Genomic DNA, 23,683 nt, shown 5'->3' on the forward strand with positions numbered 1-23,683 from the left:
ATTTGACATTCACATAGACTTAAGTTTGGCTGGGCCTATGGGGCCTGAGCTACATGCCTGGTGTGAGTAATGCATTTTGAACTTTAATGGTGCACGCTTCTGATATGACTCAAATGCACAGCACTGCCAGAAAGCATTGGAGGCTTTCCTGCCTCCAAGCAGCTGACCTGGCACCAACCTTCAAAGAGAATTCTGGCAGGGCTCATCATTTATTGCCCTATCACAACCACCCAAACTTCTATTTTTTAAAAAAAGTCTGTGAAAATGATAACTTTTTTCTTTTAGACAAGTGTAGTGTGGTCTTAAACATGTACATGACTATGAAAAAGCCATGCAACATCATCCCTTTCTGTTAGGTTGTTCCATAATAATATGTAAATGAAAAATAATGTGACTTCTTCCCATCAGTAAAAATGAGCTTTATCCTCATTGCAGGTAATAAGTTACAGGATAAATAAGCTATAATCTATCATGCTTAAATATCAGTTTGGCTACTTTTCTTGCTTTTTAAGTAGCTGTACGTTAGGGACCACAGCAAAGGCTAAGACACCTAAATGGTAGCTAACAACCGAGTTGTATCTATTTGAATACAGAGACTTAACAACCAGGTCTCCTCAGATAGGCATGCCTTTGTGGCATGAGGATACCAAGAGCAGCAATTTAAGGTGCATCTTTTCACTCCAGAAGGTATAAAAGGAAATAAGAGACTATTTTTGTATGATAGCTGGCCCAATCCCCATTTTAGTTATCCTACAGAATACCTGGAGGGAAGTTGCAGAGCAAATCGAATTATTAAAGCTTTACATGCATATAAATATTACTGGAGTTTGCAGCAAGACCTTTAGCCAGCGTCACCGTAGTCCTCACTCTTCTGTCACCGGTGTCAGGCAACAGGAAATGAAATGAGTCCCATGACAAACAATGTTAGCAAGTGGGATTTCTGACCAGATAATCTCATGCTGCACTGTACTTCATGCTGTGACCAAATTCTATCCCACGGTGCTTAGCAGCATATCGGACAGAAGTCAGTAAGAAAAGCATTGGTTTCAAAACACAAAGCAACGCACTCAGCTGGTTTCCTCACAGCAGATCCCCAGCTCACTGGCTTTACTTTACATTGTAAATAAGAAGGGGATTTTGACCCCTTCTTGTGACATGACACCCAACAGTGGCTCTTTTAAAAAAAACAGTACTGCCTGGGAACTGGACTAACTTATGATGTGCATTTGTATGAGCTCATAGGAATCCCTTGACATCAAGCCACAAACAGAGGACAAAACCTAAGATCCTCCTTTCCCAGTAATTTACCAGGGGAAATCTGAATTCCTACCCAATACCATGTATGGGTATTAGAGCTTAACCCTCCAAAAAAAGGTGGTTGGAGAAAAACTGACAAACCAATAACGAAAATAAATATTGCTGTCAGAGGTCAGAGGTGGTGGGAGAGAGGAGAGGTTGCATACATAATACTCACTTTAGTGAAGCTGGAGGAGGGGGCGGTCTGGATAGCATGCTGTAGGCTGTCTTTCAATATTAGACACAGGGATTTTTTTGAAAATTAAGATTACTACAAAAAGAAGTCATCACAAAACTCCCAAGCAAAATTACCTGCTCTTATTTTAGATTTCTGTTTGACAGAGAGTACATTGAGGTTTTTGGTTATTTTAGTATAGATACATGTATATCTACATACAGGCTTTTTTCAATAGACATTTATCTTGACAAATGGAGATGCTGGGGCTGACCAGGTTTCCAACAGCAGCTGTTTTGAGTAAAAGGGCTGCAAAAGCCCTTGGCAAGTGTGCTGGTCTGCCTGGGCTGGACAGCCATGGTTCTGATCATCATCTGCAGTGGGCAGCTGCTGGAACCTGGGCAGACTCATTGAGTTGCCTTGACCACAGGCTGAAAAGTGATAATATTTGTACAGGTGCAGGACTGGGCTGTGAGGTACATCTGAATGTGTCCTACTACACTGAACAGATAGATGAATAACCTGTCTGAGAGCTAGTGGTAGTCTTCTCCAAAATAACCATGGATAGTCAAGGAAAGGGGAGTTAATGTAGCAGCTCAGTTAAAGCACTTGCCTTTCTTACTAATCAGCTAGGACAGCCCTTCTCTGAACCAGGCAAGGGTTGATGCTATCAACTATTTATCACTGATGTGGGAGAAATATCACCACAGGAATGACTGAACAAGTTTAGTTTAGGCCACTGAATCTGCTCCTATTAGTGACAGGTTTGCTGCACTTCATGTCAAATGTGGGCACCTGAGAAATGGAGCACTCTGAGGTACTTCTAACTCCAGATTTTAAGGGGCCTTGGCAGTCTAATATAACCTGAAATCATAACTGTTCAATGCTGTGGTTTTCTATTTCAGTGGTGTACATATTACACTATAATCTCCCACTCAAATATGCAGGATAAAATTATGCAACTGCTGCTCCCCTGTGGCTCTCACCTGAACAAACCATGCATAATATCACCATGATGAACTCATGTGCACAAAATTATGCTCAGCATGAATTTTTTTGAGATTTATACCCAAAATACATATTCAACATCCAGATACTAGTAAAATCTTCACAAATCCCCTCAAATATTGCCTTCAGCCCCAAAAGTCTTTCATCCCCTCTGTCAGTAAAATCTCCAGGTACTGAGGATGTCTATGGTGAGTCTATGTCTCAGTTCCCACACTGCAGAGGTGATCAGAGACCTTCCTGCTGCCAAAGTCTCAGCAGGATGCTCAAATAAAGCATCACTGTGGGCATATGAACTACCAGGTCTTGGTCCTATCAGATATTCTTGCCTACTCATTGCCTCCTAAACACAGTTAGGGATGAGCAGGATAAGATTATAATTACTTCTCAGTAGGGTGACTACCTCCTTGATGTAGCTGTTTTAAAGTCCCTGCAGTGCCTGTTCAGAAGAGGAGCTTAGAGTCGAATATTCTAGTCACAGATGGGAAAGACACCTTGATATATCCCAAGAATTTTGGTCTCATGATCTCTACTTTTGTGTGTGTATCCTAATCACTGAACCACCTTTTCTCCTATGCCTATCACTGTTAGTGTAAAAGCCATAGCTGCCAGATAAGTGTGGTTTAACTGACTTTAGACACTTCTGAAGAATGGGGAGGTATAGATTACGACCGTCTGTAGCAAGTGCAGGGACATCAGGATGATAGACAGCTGGCAAAATGGCTATCACTTGTGATTTAATCAAGCACATAAAAAGTAGATATGAAGCCACTCCTACATTTATACTAACTCAGTCAAATGCTTTTCAGTTCCATTTATTGCATTCTTACTTGCTGCAGGCCATCAGTGGTTCAGTTGGAATCTGTACACCAAGTTGTGTGGCAGGAAACTTGTGAAAGTTTCACCAAATCGGAGATCCTTTCTTCAAAAACCACTTCTTGACAACTACCTTGGAGAAGGATGGTTTGCCTGTGCTTCTGCCTGCAGCAAAGAAGCACCACTGCAGGCTGCAGGTTCCCTCTATCTCCAGGTAACTCTTCTCTTCCACTCTGCTGGGTGAGGGGGAGTACTGTGCAGGGTGAGGATGGAGGCTGAACAAGAGCAGAAGGAAAGGATGGGGAGATGGCTCACATGCCATCAATATGCTGCCTTTCCCTTCTATGTACATGTGTATATCACAGCCTGCACCTGAGATGGCAACAGCAGGGACTCTCCATTCTTGCTTTACCAGCAAACTGCTGACCAAACTGACTCTTGCCTAGGGCTCCTGGGGTACACACCTACGTCAGTAATTCAATGTCAAGTGTTTTCATCTAATATGGTACGTGCTGTTTTGTGATTCCAGACCTATTATGTGGCCTAGTACTTCAGAACATGCCAAAGATTTGCTAAGCAGAGCACTGAAGTATCAAAAGATAAATATACATTCTCTCTGTACTTCTGAAAATGTAGTGTGTGCTTTCTCCTTTTCTATATCATAAGTTATCTATGAATTGAGTGGTTAGATTCCTGAGAAATTCAGAAACTTAGATAATATTCAGATCATCTTATATTCATCTAAAAGTATCCCTTCCCCAAATAAAATGAATATGTAAGCACAGCCTGCATGGCAATCCCTTCCTGCACTATATTATAAGGAATTCCAGTGCAATACAAGTAGTAATTTAGCCAATTGTTTCATGTTGGGATTCCTTAGCCTGGAGAAAAGGAGGTTCAGGGGAGACCTTATCATGCTCTACAACTACCTTGAAGGAGGTTGTAGCTGGGCGGGGATCAGTCTCTTCTGCCAGGTAACAAGCAACAGGACAAGAGGGAATGGCCACAAATTGCAGCAGGGGAGGCTTAGATTGGATAATAGGAAAAAAATCTTCATTGAAATGGTTTTCAGGCATTGGAACAGGCTGCCCAGGGAAGTGGATGAGTCACCGTCTCTGGAAGTGTTCAAAAATGTGTGGATGTGGCACCTAGGGACATGGTTTAGTGGTGAACATGGCAGTGTTAGGTTAACGGCTGGACTCAATGATCTTGGAGATCTTTTCCAACCTTAACAATTCTATATTAGTTTTGCCTTTCTGCTAAAAAAAGAATGAATCTCTAGCTATCAAAGATTTGGGTCTTAGCAAAGTGACTTCCAGAAGTGGTCACAAAAATGGAGAATTCCAAATAAAAGTTCTCTCTTGAAGAACAGGAAGGTAAAAAATATATGAACTTGAAGAGTTGTCTGGGCAGGGAGCAGAAAGCATCAAGAGGGTCAAAATACCCTAAGGACATTAGGGAAATACCAGAGCACTTAAAAAAAAAGGTCCCACTAGCTTAAATGTTCCCACACAAGTAAATCACAAGAGGCAGGCTGGGAACTCATTTACATGGGAGCTTCAGAATGAGACCAGCCTCACGTGACTTGAGGTTTATGAGTAATGGGCCTAGAAAACAGCATACAAAAATCAGTGGGATCTGGGACATTTGATCTGAAATCCTTTCTCTCTGCAGAAGTTGCAGTTAACAGCAACTCGAGTAAATCAGCCTCCTGATACTCAGGGTGTCATGATGGAAGTTCTTTTTTTCAGTGATCAGAAGCTGATGGCTGCTGAGACTGGATGCCATGAGCTGCTTCCATCTCCTGCTGCCTGGCTGCAGACATCCCTCCCAGCTTTTGCTTGCTCTTTCCCCACCAAGGTGTCTGCCTGATGCTGCAAGGTTCAATGAATCGCGTGGGCATGTGAGTTGCATGAGTTGTAAAGAAGGCGGAAGTGGGGCACTGGTCAACAGACAGATTTTGTAAAAGAGGAATATGCTGCAGAGATGGAGTTGGTAGGTCCAGCAGGCTTTGCTCTGGGGATGGTGGTCTGACTTCTAGGTTGTATGCTCTGAAAGGAGAGGTATGTGAGTGCAGAGGGAGCTGGGCTATGGATTAAAGAGTTAATCAGGATAGACAGCAACTGGCCTGGAGAGATCGGCCTCTTAGGAGGGGTCCTCAACTGCACAGGGACCTTTGCAGCCCTGACTAAGTTTTTTCTTTCAGGTCATGAGCAACACCCAAAAGCCATGATAGTGTACAATACTGGCTGTTTAGGCAGAGTCTGAAAACACCTGAGTGCCTGTACAGGAGGTAAAGTGCAGAAATCCCCTGGCAGTAGGGCTCAGTTAGGTTGAGCTTGGGATGAGAAGAAAACACCGCTTTCATGTACTTTTTCAAGAAGCAGTTGGCAACTTGCTCTTCAGTAGCTACCCTGATGCCAAGGCTTCCCTGCCGGCCCTGGTGGAGGGGAAGTGATAGGGCTGGTGTGCCTGGGGGCTGCACACACAGCTGGGCAGAGGGGGGATCATGTGCTGCCATCACCACCTTCCAGGGTGGCATTTAAGCACCACTGGTTGGGAATCCCTGGCATAACTGATGCATGAACAAAGAAAGCCAAGTCATTGCAGCTTAGGTTTCCTTGCAGCCTGCTCCTGTACCATCCATACTCTCCCCTACCCATACTTCCAGGGACCGAAAATTCTCTGCACCCACAGGAGTGCCTAGCAGTGCACCTCCTTATGCCCAGGTCCCTCAACAGTACCAAGAGCTCTTCCTGAGAGAACACTGACTTACAGCAAGTTATCACCTCTTCAAAGCACTTGGCTACATCATCTGAACCAGGGAGCACTCAGTAACATACTGAATGGTAGTACTGAACAGAAATGCTTCCTTCAGGGGGTCGGTGTCCCATCCTCAACTGTGCTTTCTCTCATCAATATAAAAATAACAAATCCAATCCTTAAATAATTTATTTCTTTATATCAGAGAATGTTTTTCAATTATACATTTAAGTTTGTAACCTTCAACACAAGAGTAAATATATATATAAAAAAATCCTAGTTGTGCAAATTTCAAATTGCATTGTTTCAAATAATATAAATATTGTAATAAAACATACGTTCACATTAAGGTTCACAAAATATATAAAATTTAACAGAAATAAGTAATGAATTACTTAATTTTTTTCTTTTTAAAAACTGTTTAATAACTAGAAAAAGATTCTAAACTTGAGAAGCAAGTTAGAAGAGGTATCACCTCCAAAATCATAGCAGCAAAACAGATGCTGAAAACTTACAAGGTGTGAAAGCAGGAGAGAAGCAGTTACCAGACACAGTGGTAAAGGTGAGGTTGCTAGAGAAAGTATTGCAGATTGAGAAGTGGACGCACAAACTCCAGGAGTAAAATCTCAACCCTAAAGAACTCTGTTACTGAGCTCCAAGCTGTTTGCATGACAGAATCACATTAGGGATGACAGAAAGTGTGACAGAAACAGGGAGGAAGGGTATAAACAGCACACACATACTCCTTAAAGTTGAAATGCAAGAGAGAGAAGAGTCACCCTTGTTTCAGAACTAAAGCTGAAGACAAAGGGCTTTGGGGGTTTTTTTGTCCATTTGAGGTAATTCCTTCCATATGAGTGGGCAATGGCAGGATGCATTTTTCCCATCACATGCATTTCTTCTGTAATCACCTGTATTTCCACCTGTCTTGGGATTTGGGAAAGGATCTAAATGCTGGTTTGGTTAAGCATGTTGAAGGAACAAATCAATGCTGGTCTTGTTTCAGGCTGCAGTTTGCTGAGGGCTCTGCAAACAGAAATACTCGCCGTGAACTCCCTAAACACCTGTGGGAGCTCCCGCCTTGGCAAGCTCTGTAAGAACACCAGCAAAGACATGGACAAAGTTTCTTCAGACATCAACTGGAAGATGCATCAGTCTGTCCTGGGGAATCCTGTCCAGGAAGGACTTGCCTCTGACTGATGTATGCAAACATAAGGAGCTCTTGCATCTCCGACAGCAGACACAGCTCCTCACTTGGGAGAAGGGGAGGTATTGAGAAAGAGGCAGAACTGGGAAGTTCTTTGGATTCAAAATGCTTCACACTTCCTCTTGGGAAGTCTAAGAATTAAATATGGCATTGTAGGAACTTAGTCATGAATGAGAGTTCTGTGTAGAAGGCAACGTGACCTTCTCAGCAGTCCTTGTATGCAGTGTTTAGAGGAAGTAGACATTTATTCCCATTCTTGGAAATAAACATGAACCAAGCAGACAGCTTATATTTCCCCCCCCTCTCCCATTCCCAGGACTGTTACGTGTTTTGGACATAGCACCATTTCAGTGAAGGAAGTAGTTGGTATTGCTTTCTTGTTCCTTACCAGCTCCTCCCCTAGCCATAAATCTGTTTGAACTGGTAGCATTCATTGCAGTAGCCGTTGCACTTAGCATTGCCATAGTGATCACAGGCAGGGGCTCGGCAGCGCTGCTTTGGGGGCTCCTGTGCTGCCGGGTCCCTGGTACTTCCCGATGGGGGGAGCTGACTAAGTCGCCGGCACTCCGGGCACAAGTCATCACTTCTGCAGGCCAGGTTGTTTCTACATGAAGCCACAGCACATTGTCTCTTCTGGCTACTCAATGCTGCTCGCTGCACATCTCTATGCTGCCCTGTTCTCTTGAAAAATATTAAAATACATTGTCAGTTGCTGTACTGGCAGTACAAATGGCTTTTCATTTACTTTCAACTCTACTCATGGTTTGTATAGGTAACCACTTGAGTGTTGTTTGCAAGCACATGCTGCTTCTGCAAAGTGTAATACCAAGAGCCAAGTTCAGTTTTACCAAAGAAAATCACGAATTCTGTCACTTCTTAGGAACAAATGGGTTTTTGTTTTTGGTAACTCTCAATTCCAAAAGGACCAAAACAAACCAAATTGAAAAAAACCTCTCTGGAACAAAGACAATCTGTAATAAGCTCAATCAAAAAGGCAACTTGAAGTGAGCCTAAACTCCTTGATGAAGTTGTATACCTCTAAGGGTAAGAATGAAAATCCATCCCCAATCAGCAAAACAAACCAACTGTTGGTCCAATTGCTTCCACTGAAATGGGATTTGCTCAGCTAGCAAAATCCCAGATGAGGTAAAACTGAGCACAGCCAAGACAACCCTAAACTGAGAATGACTTTTCAGGAGTGCTGCTCAGTTGCAGCAGAAAAAAAATCATGAGATGCTATACACTTGTCTTTCCATGATACTTAGGATGCAGTCATTTGAGGATTTTCTAGTATGCATCCTGAGTTGTTTGCACAAGAGAAAAATATGCAGCGCTAAACAAGAGGAAGATTTTGAGAAGTTCACACTTACTTCTGGCTGTCTCACCAGCTGTTCTTCTGTCCTTCTGGCCTCCTGAAATCGCTGGTTCTGGGCTATAATGAAGCAGTTCTGGCAGTACCCCTCGAGCATCGTGCTGCCCAGGGTGCCACAGTCCCTCCGCTGGCAGGACACAGTGTTACGGAAGCCAGCAGTGGAGGTCCCCGTCTGACCCCCTGCCGAAGACTTCCTCTGAGATCTCCTCTGGTGGCGTAGCAAAGCGCTATCTGTAATGCAAAGTACAGACAGGAGGAGTTTGGATGTGCCCAATCTATCTGGTGACCCAAAGCAACTGTAAAAATCTCCGCAGTCTAAAAATAAAAACAAATTAAAAAAATCTACTAGCCTCAAACATGGGTTTTTGATAATCGTTAGACCTACCAATTGGTATACCTTCCTTCATGTTACCTAAATAAGGGAGCTTAACACAGCCTGATTTTCATATCAGTTGTTGAAACAGATGATTTGGGAAAAACTTGCCCTAAGTGGGAAATCTAGATCCCTTTAATTTCACCTTTGATTTCAGCATGTCATCTGTGACCTGCCCTGACACTTCCCTTTTGGCTTCTCCCATTTCAGTCACATTGGATAATTGAAGTACAGTGGTACAGACCTTAATGGGAAAAAGTGCATTATACTTTTTAGTCTCATGAAGAAATCTTATATATTCCACAATCAGAAGGAAAAAAAATTTCATTGTGAGCAATGCTGGAAAATAAGCTATTGCAAGCCAGCACAGAAGTTCCCTATTCTGAAAGCATGTGGAAAGCTCAGTGTTGTGAAAGATGTCCCTGCCAATTGCAGAGCGGTTGAATTAGATGATCTTTTAAGGTCCCTTACAACCCAACCTATTCTATGTTTCTATGTTTATATTGGCACACTTATCAGCAATTAAATAGCCTGAAGAGACAAGGAATTCTCTCTTATGTGTGCATTTCACCTTCTATACCTAAGGGCGCTTTACCAGTGTAACAGGGCACTAGCATGAAAGATGAAGATTTCATGCTGTGATTTATTCACAGACTATTACCTTTTTGATGGTCAGCCTTTAAACATACATGTGCATGCACACACATGATATTACTAAGAAAGATTGCAAGGTATATTATAGCATTATTATATTATACACTTCTAAGTTACTCCAAAATAGAAGCACATTATCCACAGTCAACTTCTACTAGCTCTGCTTACCAAAGCAACTACAGTGATTACTCCAGAGCATTAAACTGTTACATGCAGAACAGATAGAGCTCTTCAAATTCTTTGCAAGCTTTTTAAACTCCCTGCTAATGTAACTGGTTTCGAGTACCATCAATACAACAGCATTTCCCTCACTGACCCCTACAACTTGTCTAGCTGTGAAGAAAATTCATACTAAATCATGATTGCAGTGGATGGTGGGGAGTTATCAAAACCCACCCACTCTTGAGTTAGTTCTGCTTCCATTTAAGCTGAAAGAAAGTTTTAGAAGAGATTTCACAGATTTGCCACACTGTTGCCAGGCACCCCTTTATGCGTGCACTGGTTTTGGCTGGGGTAGTTAATTTTCTTCACAGTGGTTCATATGGGGCTGTGCTTTGGATTTGTGCTGAACACAGTGTTGATAATATAGAGATGTGTTTGTAATTGCTGAGCAGTGCTCACATAAAGCCAAGGCCTTTTCTGCTTTTCATACTGCCATGCTGACAAGCAAGTAGGGGGTGCACAGGAGGTTGGGAGGCCCATGCCCAGGCTATGGCCTGAACACCTGCCGGCCCATGGAAAACATGGAATTAATTCTTTGTTATGCTTTGCTTTGTGTGCGTGGTTTTTGCTTTCCCTATTAAACTGTCTTTATCTCAACCCACCAGTTCTCCAGCTTCTACCCTTTCGATTCTCTCCCCAGTCCTGCCGGTGAGGGAGTGAGTGAGCGGTTGCGTGGGGCTGGGTTGCTAGCTGGGATTAAACCACTACCTTGGGATAACAATGGCCAAAAAAGCACCCTCTCCTCACACTGCTGCTCCTGCTCCACACTGCTTTCCCCTGCCCTTTTAGCACCCAGTCCACTCAGAGCTTCACAGTTCAAGGAGGCTGATCTGCAGCCAAAGTGTGCCAAAGCTCACTCCATGTCCACTTACCATGGTTTTCTCTGTACTCAAAGAAACACAGTGTACAAAAGCCCTCATTTTGTGATGTCCCAAAAAACTTGCAACCAGCTTTCCTACAGAGGTTACCTCCTCTGTTCTCCCCAGGAGGCAGCACTGGTGGCAGGGGCTCCTCACCACGGCTGTTGGGAGCCTGATGGCAGGAGTACTGGTGAAGGATCTGCGAGATCTGGGATGGGTCAGACGTTGATCTCTGGTGGCAGGTGGGCAGGAAAGCGGGGCTGCCATTTGAGGATTGCTCTGTAGACCTTTTGAAGCAAGTGCTGCATATGCCATTGAAGGTCCTGTTGGCCTTTTGACGGCACATTTTGCATGTGGCATAGTCCAAATGTCTCTGGTCATCCAAGTTGTTGCAAGGACCAAGTTGTCTGGAGTTGTAGCAGCGTTCGCACAGCCCATTGTGTTGCACATTCTGCGTAAAGGGACAATCTGGTGTCCTGCACTTCATGGCCGTGGTTTCGCTGTATAGGAAAAGGCTTGGAGCCGTCGGAGGTGCAGAGCGAGGCTCTGTTACAGGCCCTTCAGACGGCCATCCTCCAGGTTCACAAATATCCCTGCGGGAGGAGCCCGACCCAGCTGTCTTCATTTTCTCAGGTGCTGCTTTGAAGGTCTGCTTTCTTCCTTTGTTTGCTTGGGACCTCTGCTCAAAACATTCATGGCAGTAGGGCTGGGTGTTCACAGACATGTAAAAAGGGCAATTCAGCGTTTCACATTTCATCTGTAAGAGGGAGAGCTGGGAAAGGGACAACTCCTGTTTGTTCCTGGAACAGGCCTCTCTTCTAGCAGGTTCCGCATTCTCCTGCCACTTCTTGTACTCATGCTGTACCAGTTGAAAGTAATCTTCCACGAGGTTTATTTCTTTGGGTAGGTTGCCTTCATCTAACCTGACAGCCAAAAAAAGGAATCTTGCATCAGTGGTTGAAAAGAGCAATTGGTGGGGGTGAAGGCAAATACAAGCAATGTGGGAAGGAAATGCAGATTTAATGCACATCCATTTTACTCAGATAGAAGATCTGGGCTATTACACTGTTGCTGTAAATGGAAATAGTTTTAAAAGCAAGTGTTCAGTGATGGAGACTTTCACATTTAAAGAAATGTTTGGACACAGTCCTAAGCAGAAGTATTCGTAAAAGGATTTTCTAGGTGAGAGTTTTCTGCCTAAGAGCTACTTGCACAAAGAGTATGGGTAATCTCTTACAAGTGAAAAGTCCTCCAAATCCTGAGTATCTCTGAGGACCAGCTCAGCTGAGCAGAGGTTAACATAGAAAACCCCTTTCTTCACCAGCCCACACTAAGAACAAGCCTTTCCTGCAGTGGGGTCAGCATTTCATGACACAGTTTATCATGAAATCTGCTTCTGGTTCTGCCCTACTGGATCTGTATCTACCAGCGGAATTCTTCAAACAAACTATGGGGCTTCAGTGTGGTGTATGCAATGCTAGCATTCATCAAAGCAACCCAACTTTGCCTCTAACTACAGGGAAAACCCCACACTGGAGATTCACCATGCCACAGTTGGGAGGAGGAGGAGCTAAGGTCACTAGTAATACTCCAGAACACATCTGTGCAGTGGGACTAGGGAAGCTTTTGTGCTACTCTATGTGTGCATATATCCTTTGGGTAGAAGGGCTTCAATTTTCAAGGTTCCTAGAACAGAAACAGCCAACAGTATTAAGATACCTCCCTGTGTGGTAATGAAAGCAAAGACAGAGGATATACGGAGTCACTTCCCTCCAACACTCATGAGGGGACGGGTTGGACCCTGCTGTCAGTGTCCACTAAATATGAGAAGCTGATGGGTCCTGCCAGCTGCTCCCTGCATGGTTCTGATGCTCAACCATCAGGGAGATGAGCACAGATGCCAGTTCCTCCATTGGCCACTGCTTCCTGCCTACTGCCACAAAGAGCAGCCCAGGGTGGGGAGGCATCTGTGCTAAGAACATAGTGCTGAGTACTTTCCCTAGGGCAGCCAAAATTACACCAATTGCCCATTATGCAATGTGCCCTTACATAAAGCACAAGAGATTGGCCTAACTAGTTCCTGTGTTTAACTATGTGTAATCAAGAAGTCACTGAAACTAATCAAATGGATTTTTTCTTCAAAAATACTAGTTTCAGTCTGCTAAATCTGAACACATTTTTGCCTTTAAATTTGAGACTGGTCTCAGCTCATATAACTTTAAAACATGTCAACAGTAATGCCAATGTTTCATATTTCAGAAAGTAAACATGTGGGCTACTGTGACCAAAACAACACACTGGGCTGCCTAGTTTCTCCCACCTCTGTAAACAAGATAACTTTGAGGAAACAGGAATGACACTCACTTTGCAGCATTAATTAGATGAGTTGTACCATGATCCCAGCCTTGCACTGGAATTTCTATCACTATCAAGTAGACTTTTAGCAGCTGCTCTTTCTCCCTCTCTTCTGCATCTGTCAGAAAGTGCACACTTAAATCCTCAAATCTGCCTTGTTCATTGGTGACCAGAGGCACAGCCCGGATTTCTGTGGGGAAACAAGATGGATTAAGATACATATATAGATATAGATATCTATTACCAGCTAGGAGTAACCGCAAGATGCAACACGGAGACAAGACGCACAACAGAGATGACACCACTGCTGACAAATTTTTGAGAGAGAGGAGAACAGCTGGCCAGAGCAATTAGTTTCTATACAGTATCGCTGGGGGAAGTCGCAAACTCAGCCCCATCCCACAGTAGTTTTAATGTCGCCATAGCAATTTTCTTCTCCATGTGAGCAATATTGTAGATCTTAGTTTGTTATACCTTCCATGGGATGATGCTGTAACCTGAACCAAGAGAACTGCTATCCACTCAGAAGAGATGCTTTAAAAAAGGCAAAGCATATATTTAATTATCCCTGCCAGGCAGTGGTACAGTGCTGTGATACTGCATCCTTTGAAGCTTCTTCTCTTATGATGTGGTGTGGAAAGAAGGCCAGAACACAATGAAGCAGAGGCCACCCTTTGACTAATTCCAGCCTGCAAGCAGATGAATTGTACTCTACTTTCAACCAGAAGTTTGTAGGCAACCTTTAGTTTCTATTCAGATTTACAGACAAAGCTGTTCCTGCTCACACTTTAAGAATATATTTCAAAGGAATCTTTTACATTTAACTTTAAAAAATCAAATCTAAACCAGATCACATTTTAAATGTTTTATCAGCACACTGAAGAAGGGATATAAATACCAAAACAAGGTACCTGGCCCGCTGTCCTTCAGAGTCACCAGTGGTGTAAAATGCATGTTGTCATAGCCCAGCACAATTGGGTATCTGTAGCATTCTTCAGGTGGCCAAAGGAGAGGCAAGTAAACACCACCAACATTCAGAGGAGCAAAACTGGAGCCTGACTCTAAACTTCTCACCACTTTATCTGCATCAGGAAGAAAACACGAATAAACACAAATAAATATGTGCTACAGGCAAAAGAAAAGATATTCTGGGTGTTTTAGAAAAATTCCTGAAAACTTCCTATTCTGAAATGCATCTACCTGAAAACAATTATTTAGTAAGATTACTAACACAGCACAGAGTAACATGGTGAGATGACTGGAGAGGCAACTCACCTGCAAGAACAATGACTGGCCTTCTGAGGATGTTAGCAAGGATGAAGATATGGATTTCTTCCAGTGCATTATATGGAAGCCTGTTTTGAGCCCCAGATATTTCTGGGGAGGTCATTTCAATGAGGTATTCCCACTCCTCCTCCCAGTTCTGAGGAAAGAAACAGCCATCAGCAATGGTTCGAAGACATGGAGGTCGGGAACCAGCTGCAGCACGACAATGCTCAAATAATCACATTTTCCCATTTCCTCCAAAGGAAGACTATTTCTGCTCTCCACTAATGGCAGAATCCATGAAGTCAAAAAGCAAACAAAATCAGCAAGGTAATGCTGGCGAGCACTCAGAAAACAGCACCATTCCCTCAGGCCGCCTTACCCGGGTGTCATAGTGGAGTCCTGTTTCTACAAACTCCTGGGATTTAATAGCCTCCCGCTGCCAGCGGAGCTTGAAGTTCCGTGTGTCAATCTCCCTGAGAGCGCTAAACAATGTTTTTCTTAAGACAAGGTCGATATCTTCAATACCCCACATGTACTGTGATGCAGCATGCATGAGGCAATTTCCATCACCTGCAAAAAAAAGAGTCCATTAGCCTTAAATGTCTACTTAAATAAAACCCCACAAGTGCATGAGATGTAGAGTCACAGTGCACATATGCATATTCCCTGTGCACTTCCCTCTAAGCCTCAGACAGAAGGGTTTTAACAAGGAGACCACAGTTGTGATATCTACTCAGAGACAGAAAGGAAAAAAGTCCCCTCTCTATTGGTGTTGTCCCTGCAGCAGTCAATGTTAAGCTGTCACTGAGCAATGCCCCTTACCTATCTTACTTAACTTTGACTGATATCATGAACTAAATTTTGGAGTCAACTACAAATGTCAAACAGTTGAAATAGCTTTTAAACACAACAAAGTCATCTTAAAATTACAAAAAATATGTAAATTTCCCTCATCAGTGTTTATAAAAATATACACCCAATGGCACAGGGTTGAGATAACGGAAACCACTAAGAAAATATAGTAACGCTAAGCCTCACATCCCCTGACGAGCACTGCTTGGCATTTGGCTCTGATTGATGGAGGAATTGTAATAAAAAAGAGAAAGAAAGAAAAGAGCAGGTGATTATGTAAAGTAATCATAGGAACACCTTTTGCCTTCCTCTCAGAAATTATAGTATGCTGGGATGTTACACATATTATTTAGAGGGCTGTTATTTTAAAACACAAAATTAAAACTAAATAAATGAAAAAGAATTATTTGATTTTCATTTATACAATCTCCTTGCATTGGAATAAAGTCCTCTTTAAAAGTAGGAAGGAAAGTGATGTTCTGCAATTTCAGAGGGGAAGAAACTGAGAATCAGAGGAGGTAACTAACTTAATTAAAAGGTGGTACAAGATATGCCTATGGCTGGGTTTCAAATTCTATCTCTAGCCATCTTCAAAAGGGAAAGTCTCCCCTCAAGAATCATTACTGTCATATCCTCAGACTCAAAACTAGGTCTGATGTCTACTACAGTGGTAAACAGATTCACCCAATGCTAAGCAATCACAGCAATCTTCTTGGAATAGAGGACATCAACCCCAGTAAAGCTACTAGATTTTTCCCGAGTGGGGAAAAAAACCCCCACACTCAAAGAACTCCCACAAAAGAATTAAACCCAGTTTGCCACAGATTATATGAGTTCAATTACACCATTTGCAAACACTTTTGTTACTTTTTCTGTGAAACTCAGAGAAAAACCTAAAACAGACCGCAGATCCTGAAAGAGATATAATTTGAAATCTACTCAATACTTCATAAATTTTTATGGGATTGGTGCATATCAGGTTCCTGCACCTGCAGTTGCTTTCTGGTTTTTGAATGCTTTCTTGCAAAGCTTACTTCAATCTGCAGGCTGCTTACTTGAGCTCAAAAATCGGGGAACAATGTATAAGACAGAAAAGTTGACTGGGTTTCCTTCTGACCAAAAAAGATGACATATTAATCCCATTAAAATTTTCCCTTTGCAAAATCTAGAGCAAAGATAAGATTAATTTTTTTCTCTCTCTGAGACCTCGCTTTCAGTTCTTTATTGAGAAGCACTGCCCAAAATTCCTTACACAGCACTTGGAATTCCCCAACACCGTTTGACTAACAATTGAGCAACAGTTGTACTTTTTGTTCTGCTGCGTGCAGAGCTGCGTAGCGAAGCCTCCCTCGGACTTTCCCAGGGGGTGTGGCTGGGTAAGCTGGAATGAATGCCAATTCATTATACAAGTGAAATCACTACAGCCAATAGATGCTGGAATTTTTAAATTAAAAAAAAAAAAGAAAGAAAAAAACCCAAACAGTTTCGATTTTTATACCTCCTACTGGTCTCCTTCTATCCTCACTTCAGATGCCTGCAAAGAAATGTGTGGTGATTCAAAAGGGCTTTTTTAATTAAAAAACCCCACCACTCCACAGACTCACAAACATATTAGGTAAAATATAGATCAAAAGATCCTGTAGGAGATACTTTCTCTGTTTTCAACAACTACAACCTTCAGCAGAAAAAAACCCAGAATTTTCTGAAGAAAGCCCACTGTTGATTGAAAAAAATAATATATTCCTCCCACATCTATGGGTTAAGCAGCTAAATGCTTAAAAAAGTACTCTTCATGCCACATCAGAGAAAAAAAATGTTATTTTCTGGGATAATACAGGTCTTCTCTAAGCTTCTGCCCTTCTTTCAGAGATCCTCCCCTTCAGTCCAATCTACCTTCCTTCTCATGCAAAGGTCCTTCAATGCGACTACTTTGCATAAACCACAGGTTCCCAATGCCATTCCTTCCACTCATGCAATTAATGACCCTGAAATGCTGAACTGAAGCCAAGCTTATAGTCTGCGCAGGGTACGGGGAGACCACAAATCGAGTCCTTCCTTTGCCTTCCCTCAACCTGCCCTAGTACTTCAGCATCTTGTATACTGGTACTCCTGCTCATGGGTGAGATCCAAGTCCACACTGTCCCATATGTAACACTGGCCGACTGTCATAAGACAAAGAAAGAGGTCAGTGTTACTGAATATAATGTTGTTAGCAACAAGGGTCTGTCCAGGCAGTGTTAACCCCTGCAGGATTTGTATTGACAGAAGATGAGGGATTCTAAAACCGCTACTCTTTGCCCTGGGCAAAAGTTGTGCATTTTGTCCATTTTCCTAGTAAATCTCTTTGAGTGTACCTCCTGAGGAGAAGTTTTGAAGATGCAACACTTGGAGTGATGTTACTGTCCCAGTACCTGTAAAGCGCTGCCTGCAACTCCAGTCCTTCCAGAAGTTCGAGATTCCATGACCTCTGTGCACAACCTTAATTACAGTCATGAGAATCTTACACCAGTGCAGAGGCCACCAGAAGGTCAGTGGCTCTACAGCAGTTACAGAGGTGTACATCAGGATCAGGCTCTTCTAGGTCGGACAGTGACATTTACTAAGTGAGTTTATTTTTATGGCTTCTGTACAACACAACTATGTACAATCAGACTGAAAAATGTGGCAGAATATGGGATGGGAACAATGTGGACTAGGAAGATAAGGGCAATGTATATATAAGCTGATATGAAAGAAGCATTCACAGAACACAACACGGACTTCAACGAGGCTGTAGGTCCACCCCACCCAGTGTTTCTATAACTGTTGCAATCTGTTCCTTGAGCAAAAAATATGTATTTTCCATCTTCTTGAAGTCCTCACCGTCTCGGTCTATCCTTCCTGGTTTAGGGCAACCTGTGCTGTAAGGAATCCTGAGTCCAAGTTTGCAGCTGAGTGACCATAAGTCATAGCATTACCAAATCTTTCCTCCACTGAATGAGAAATGCCCAGTGACTCTTACAGTCATGTGCCAAAATTCCTTCTCAAGACGGTGGACAAATGTAACCTGTTCAGGAAATCTTTGCACTCCTGCTGTACCTTTTCACTTATATCACTTGATGCAATACACACACAGCAACCCAAAAGCCAAGTCCTAAAATCAGCACTGACTGTTGAAAGAAAAGGGCACTGCAAACTTTGTCTTGCACAAGGATGGCTGTCAGTCACACACATGAGAGGTACCAGTGAGCCTTGAGGGAAGGTGAGAGCTGGCAAACCCCAACAGGTAGCTGAGGATGAGGGAGCTGGGCAGGTGCAGGGTACTGACCTCAGGGACAGCAGTGTCAGGTTCCCAGAGGCTCCCTGTTCAGAACACTCCTGCTGGCACTGTTGTTAAAGCTGGATCAGCAAGAGAACCTTGCCTGACAGTTAGAACAGCAGGGCTTATGGAGGGATATTAGCTTTTGCTATATATACATAGGAATGCAACTCTGTCACTCAAAGCATCTGAAGTCTCCTCTTGCCTGGCATTAAAGGACATTCAGCACTTCCGACAGGGCAGCCAACACATACCAGTCAGATTCATGGAAAGGCAATGGGTTGCAAGTCAAGTTTCTCCACCTTACTTAACTCTGAAGTGCCATAGGTTACTGACATTGTGAAAATATCTGTGAGATTTCCATGCTATTCACAACACTGTGGTATGGGCAGGGGTCTGCTACAGCCTCAGGACCGTACATCATGTGGAAAGAATTTTAGTTTACAAAACTAAGATTAAACGGCCCCACATTTTTAAAATTGTGTGCTTTTGTTTCAGTAATGTGGACACAGATGCTATTAATAAAGATGCTACATTCATCTTACCCATTTTACTGTGATTGCAAAGACCTGCTCCTAACTTACCATTAGTCTTCAGAGGAACAAGTCTCCGAACTTCCATGCACCAGTTGAGCTTCCTCTGGCGCTCCAGTGAAGTTTGGGTAGCCTGGTCAGTCAGGGACTTCTGAAGCGTTTCCCGAAACTGAGGACAAAATTGGCACATTCTGAACATTTCTATGGTGTATTTGTGCATAGTCCTGAAGTGGTGAATTATTCCACTGGGAGGTTTGACTAGATCCTCAGGTGTCCTCTCTCTGATCTTCATAGCCTTCAGCATATTGCTCTGATACAAAGCTTGAGGAAGGATGTGTTGTCCAGCCATGTTTCTAGAAGACATCTGAAATGAAAAAGGATCCTTTTATTGGCATGTTAGTGTATAACAGTGCTATTACTTCTGCAAAGACTGAGATGGCACTTTCAGAGGCTGCAGTTTTGCCTAAAACAAGAACAGAGTGGATGCAGTCCAACTGAGCCTTTTATGGTTTTTAAAACTCATATTCACTAACTTTTCTGCATTACTCAGATATAGACACTGACCAGTTTATCCCACTCAGTTACTCCCATAATTTACTGAGATATTAAAGACAATTCATTCATAACTAAGGAAATTGCATCATCACAAAAAAAAAGCATTTAAATCAAAGTAGGGATAAAAGAAGGCAAGATCAAGGGAAGGGAAAATTATCCTGGAAACTTGACTAATTGATAATTGCACAGTGTAATCCCATACAAACTTGCTGAGCTTTCAGCACGTTTCAAGCTCTTGTTTTGATAACATGCCAAAAAAAGCAGATAATGACCATTTCAGATTTTGTCAGCCCATACATTCTGAGAAGTGATGGTCAGTAGAGCACAGAAAAAGTCCAAAGAATTGCAAGCTGTGCTAGTTATCTGTCCCATACTTACAGTGGCCAAATATGGTAAATGAGGAATTTGTCACAGAGCAAGCACTCAAAGGCAGAGTTACTTTTCTTGAGGCTGTTTATATTTTGTGAGTGGTAGAGCTACTGCACTGAGGTGCTTGTGCTGTGTGTGGGGGTGCAGACTGTAGTGCCACTATTACTCAGTGATAAGTCAACACAGCTGAAAAAGCATTTCCACTTGGCTCAAAAACCCCAATATTTTTTCCACAGTAGGACATGAAAAATTTATTGCCCTGCATCCCTTTCTTCAGTATCTCTGGCCTCATGGGCTACAGCAGGAAGAACATAGAAAAAAGACCCCATAACCCTGAAACTGTCTACACTCTCTGAAATACTTATTCAGAGGACACTAACTTTGTAGCTAGCTAGAACCAAATGTAAGAACCACATCCCCCAAAACTCCCGTGCACTACAGTAACAACAACAACGACAATAACCTGGTTTTATATGGAGAGATTCTCCATGCTGTCCACATACATTATTGCCCTGTTTAAAAACAAAGCCAAATTTGTATCAAGACAAATAAAAGTATGCATGGCTAACATGTTTAGAGTACAGCTAGTCACATTAGGAGAACCCACCACTGTGATTACGAACCTAGAGAAAAATATCAAGCCATAAGCGTATATTAACATCTAGACATCAATAAAGGGAGACAAGAAGCAACTAAAAGTTGTTTATGCAACTATTAGGAAATTTTCTCATGGAGGTAGGAGTCTGGAGGGCTAGAGAGAGGAAGAAGGACATCAATCTGATGGACTGACTGGGAAGGCACTCCCGGGTCTTTGGAGGCAGAAGGCCCCTCTTGCACAGAAGAACTTTAGCACATCCTTCTCCACATGTAAACAGTTGCTCTCTCCTCTTCTCCCAGACACATCCATTGGCAACATCTACCTCCAACCACTCAGTCAAAGCACTGGAAAAGACCCTTCCTGGGTAAGAGGGGACCTCAAACTCCTGGTGCCAAGAGCTGACCTCTATAACCTCTCTGAAAACCAGCTGATGGAGAGATACAGTGGATGTCCTGTCAAGCCCTAAACAGAAGCAGGTGAAAACAGGTGATGCTACCAAGTCCTCTCTACTTCAGGGCAATGTCATTCACATAGCGTTTCCTCTGCATCTGTAAGAGCACTAGGGACAGGGCTCAGCACTGTCACATCTTGCAACATGAGGAAAAGCTTTCCTTTAGGTAAAAAAGATGGCTTATTCTTATAATTCCCCAACCAGCATACAGCCTTAAAATGGAAACAACACATTTTCTCATCCACTCCCCTCACCAATATAGTTTTACACATGCTATTTATGTAATTCTGTATATAAATGTATGGATGATTCTAAAAAAGAAAATATAAACAATCCCTTATTAATCAGTATAATAAACACAGCTATACTTCGCCCGAGATGACCAAATTGCTTACTTCTGTAAGTAGAGACATCCAGTCAATGGGATTTTTTTACACAAATAAAGACCAATCACATGATTAAGCACTACCGGCATGGACCCTTGAAAGGGTTATTTCCAGCCTTAAGTAACAAAAAGTACTGAATTTACAGAAGCATTCACTGAAACTACATTATTCGATACCATGTTTTACAGGCATATTTTCCCCTCCCCACGTGGAAATTACTGTCTATGCTATTTACAGTCATTAACTGTCAATCAAGGCAAAAGCCAAGCAACCCCTATGTTCCAAATCAATGTGATGAAAAACCAGAACTCAATAGCCATCTAAGCTAGAGATTTAAGAGTCAGAAAACCAAGCTACAGTTATATTAGTTTATAGTGTACTGTACCGTGTGCTATGCCACTTGAAACTTTTGACAAGTAATGACTATGAACACCCAGAAAAAACCAGCTGTAAATAATGATTAGAAACAGCATCCTTTCTGAACATATAATACTGAGGATGCTGGGCTCGGGAAAGCTGAATACTGTTCTGAGATCTGACAGTGGTTTCATAAAGTTATTTTTATTTTCTGTCCTCCATCTGAAAACAGGCAATAATAAAACTTCTCCGTAAAGTGCTAAGACTCATAAAATAAACATGCTTAATACCTCCTCAGCGTCCATGCATTTCTCTGCTTAAGTCTTTGCTCGGTACAAAACAAAGCATAGTATTACTCTTCACCAGATAAAGAGATAAGGACCGAGGCTGTTTTATATCCCACAGGACTGGTTACACACAGTAAGCGTTCCGCGTTCTTAGTACCCTGACCTACTGCTCTGCTGGAAGCTGGGTATGCAAGGTGGAAAGGACGTAATATCGCCCTCCAGCTTGCCAGGGGAAGGAGCCCCAAGCTCCAGGACGGATTTCCCAGCTCGCGGCTGTGCCACCAGCGGCTCTCTCGCCCTACGAGGCCCCGCGGGGTCCGGGTGCCGCCGGGCCCGGGCCGAGCCGGTCAGCAGAGGGCACAAGGCACCGCCCGGGCGGGGGCTCCGACGCTAACCGGGAACCGGCACACGGCCCCCCGGGTGCCAGCCGGGATACGGCCAAAGCCCGCCGCCAGGGCCGCCCGGTCACCTGCGGCGTCCTCCTGCAAACGGGACGGGGGCGATGGAGCCGGGACGGGGGCGATGGAGCCGGGTCGGGGCTCCGCCGTGCCCGGCCCGCCTCCCCTCCCGCGCCCAGAGCGGCGCTCACCTCTCCGCGGCGGGCTCCTCCTCCGGCCGATCCTGCCGGCGACTCCTGCTCAGCAGTGGGTCTGGGGCGGTGATGGGACGCAGCCAGGCTCGGGATCCATCAACCCCCACCGCGCAGGGGCTCCTTCCTTCCCTTCTCTCCGCCCTCTCCCCGCCGGAGCTGCTGCTGCTGCTGCTGCTGTCGCCAGCGCTGCTGCGGAATGAAGGGCTGAGCCCAGCCTCTTGGGTTTTTTTTTTCCCTTTCTGTTTAAGGGCCCGGGCGCAAAAACAAAAAAAAAAAAAAAAAAAGGGAGAGAGAAAACACACAACACAAAAACCCCACCGGGGATTTCCACCGGCAGCAGGGCAGGGACTTTCCGGCGTGTGACAACCGCCGCCGCCGCCCCGCTCGCCGCCGCCAGGGGGCGCCGCCGCTGGGCAGCCCCGCCGCCTCTCCGCCCGCCGTGACGCACCCGCGGGCTTTCAGGGAGCCGGGATGTCATGTTTTCCTTCCTTATTCCTTTCCTTCCGGGCGACGGGGGGGTTGCCTGTCCAGCCCTGTCCCGCAGGCCTCGCTCCGCTGCCGGGCCGGTGCCAAGTCGCTGTGTCCGGAACACCTCTGTGTCCCTGCGCAGGGCAGCGCCCCGGCTGTGCCCCGCACCCTCTGAACGCCAGCATGAGAGGCGCCGGCTTCCCCGGGAGCCCTTGCCCCGTCCTCATCCACGCGGCCACGCGTGACAAGGGCCTGCTGGCCTCCTGCCCTTGCACACAGATCTCAGAGTGTAGGTGCCCAGGTGCAGATACTCACACCCCTGCCGTCAGCATCCCAGCAGCACTGGAAGGGAGCCTTTCCCATGGAATCTGTTCTCTCCCAGGCTGTTTTTGAACCCAAGCAAGTATTTATTTTTTCGATTTAGCTTGCACCTGCTTCACAGTTTTGGCTTTGTATTATGAGAAACCATACGTGACTTCATGTCTTTAATTGGAGGTTAGGCTGATACATAATTCCATGTACTGGCATTTTTGGCAGGAGATATTAATAAGGTTTAATCCAGCCCTGCTC

The 23,683-nt window shown here is 43.9% G+C and overlaps 1 protein-coding gene across 1 annotated transcript; it reads right to left on the minus strand.

Moving 5' to 3' along the window:
• Positions 1-6,226: 6,226 nt before the first annotated feature.
• TNFAIP3 (TNF alpha induced protein 3) lies at positions 6,227-22,810 on the minus strand. Its single transcript, XM_027721357.2, has 9 exons — positions 22,643-22,810; positions 19,102-19,414; positions 14,747-14,937; positions 14,374-14,521; positions 14,010-14,180; positions 13,108-13,288; positions 10,756-11,666; positions 8,633-8,865; positions 6,227-7,943 (listed from the first exon to the last, which is right to left on the minus strand). Exons 2-9 carry the CDS (start codon positions 19,412-19,414, stop codon positions 7,662-7,664), a joined length of 2,430 nt encoding a protein of 809 aa, XP_027577158.1. The 5' UTR covers positions 22,643-22,810; the 3' UTR covers positions 6,227-7,661.
• Between the last annotated feature and the right edge of the window lie 873 nt (positions 22,811-23,683).

This window comes from Pipra filicauda, unplaced genomic scaffold (genome assembly GCF_003945595.2).
Source record: "Pipra filicauda isolate LSUMZ 115617 unplaced genomic scaffold, ASM394559v2 scaffold376_size704792_pilon, whole genome shotgun sequence".
In the NCBI taxonomy this organism is placed as follows: domain Eukaryota; kingdom Metazoa; phylum Chordata; class Aves; order Passeriformes; family Pipridae; genus Pipra; species Pipra filicauda.

Bases quoted from the DNA above. Each gene is read 5' to 3' on its own strand.
- TNFAIP3 (XM_027721357.2), bottom strand. From the start codon at position 19,414: ATGTCTTCTAGAAACATGGCTGGACAACACATCCTTCCTCAAGCTTTG. The intron at 11,667-13,107 runs GTGAGTGTCATT...TTTGGCTGTCAG, and splicing joins CATCTAATTAATGCTGCAAA to GTTAGATGAAGGCAACCTAC. The intron at 8,866-10,755 runs GTAAGTGGACAT...TTTGCATTACAG, and splicing joins TGAGTACAGAGAAAACCATG to ATAGCGCTTTGCTACGCCAC.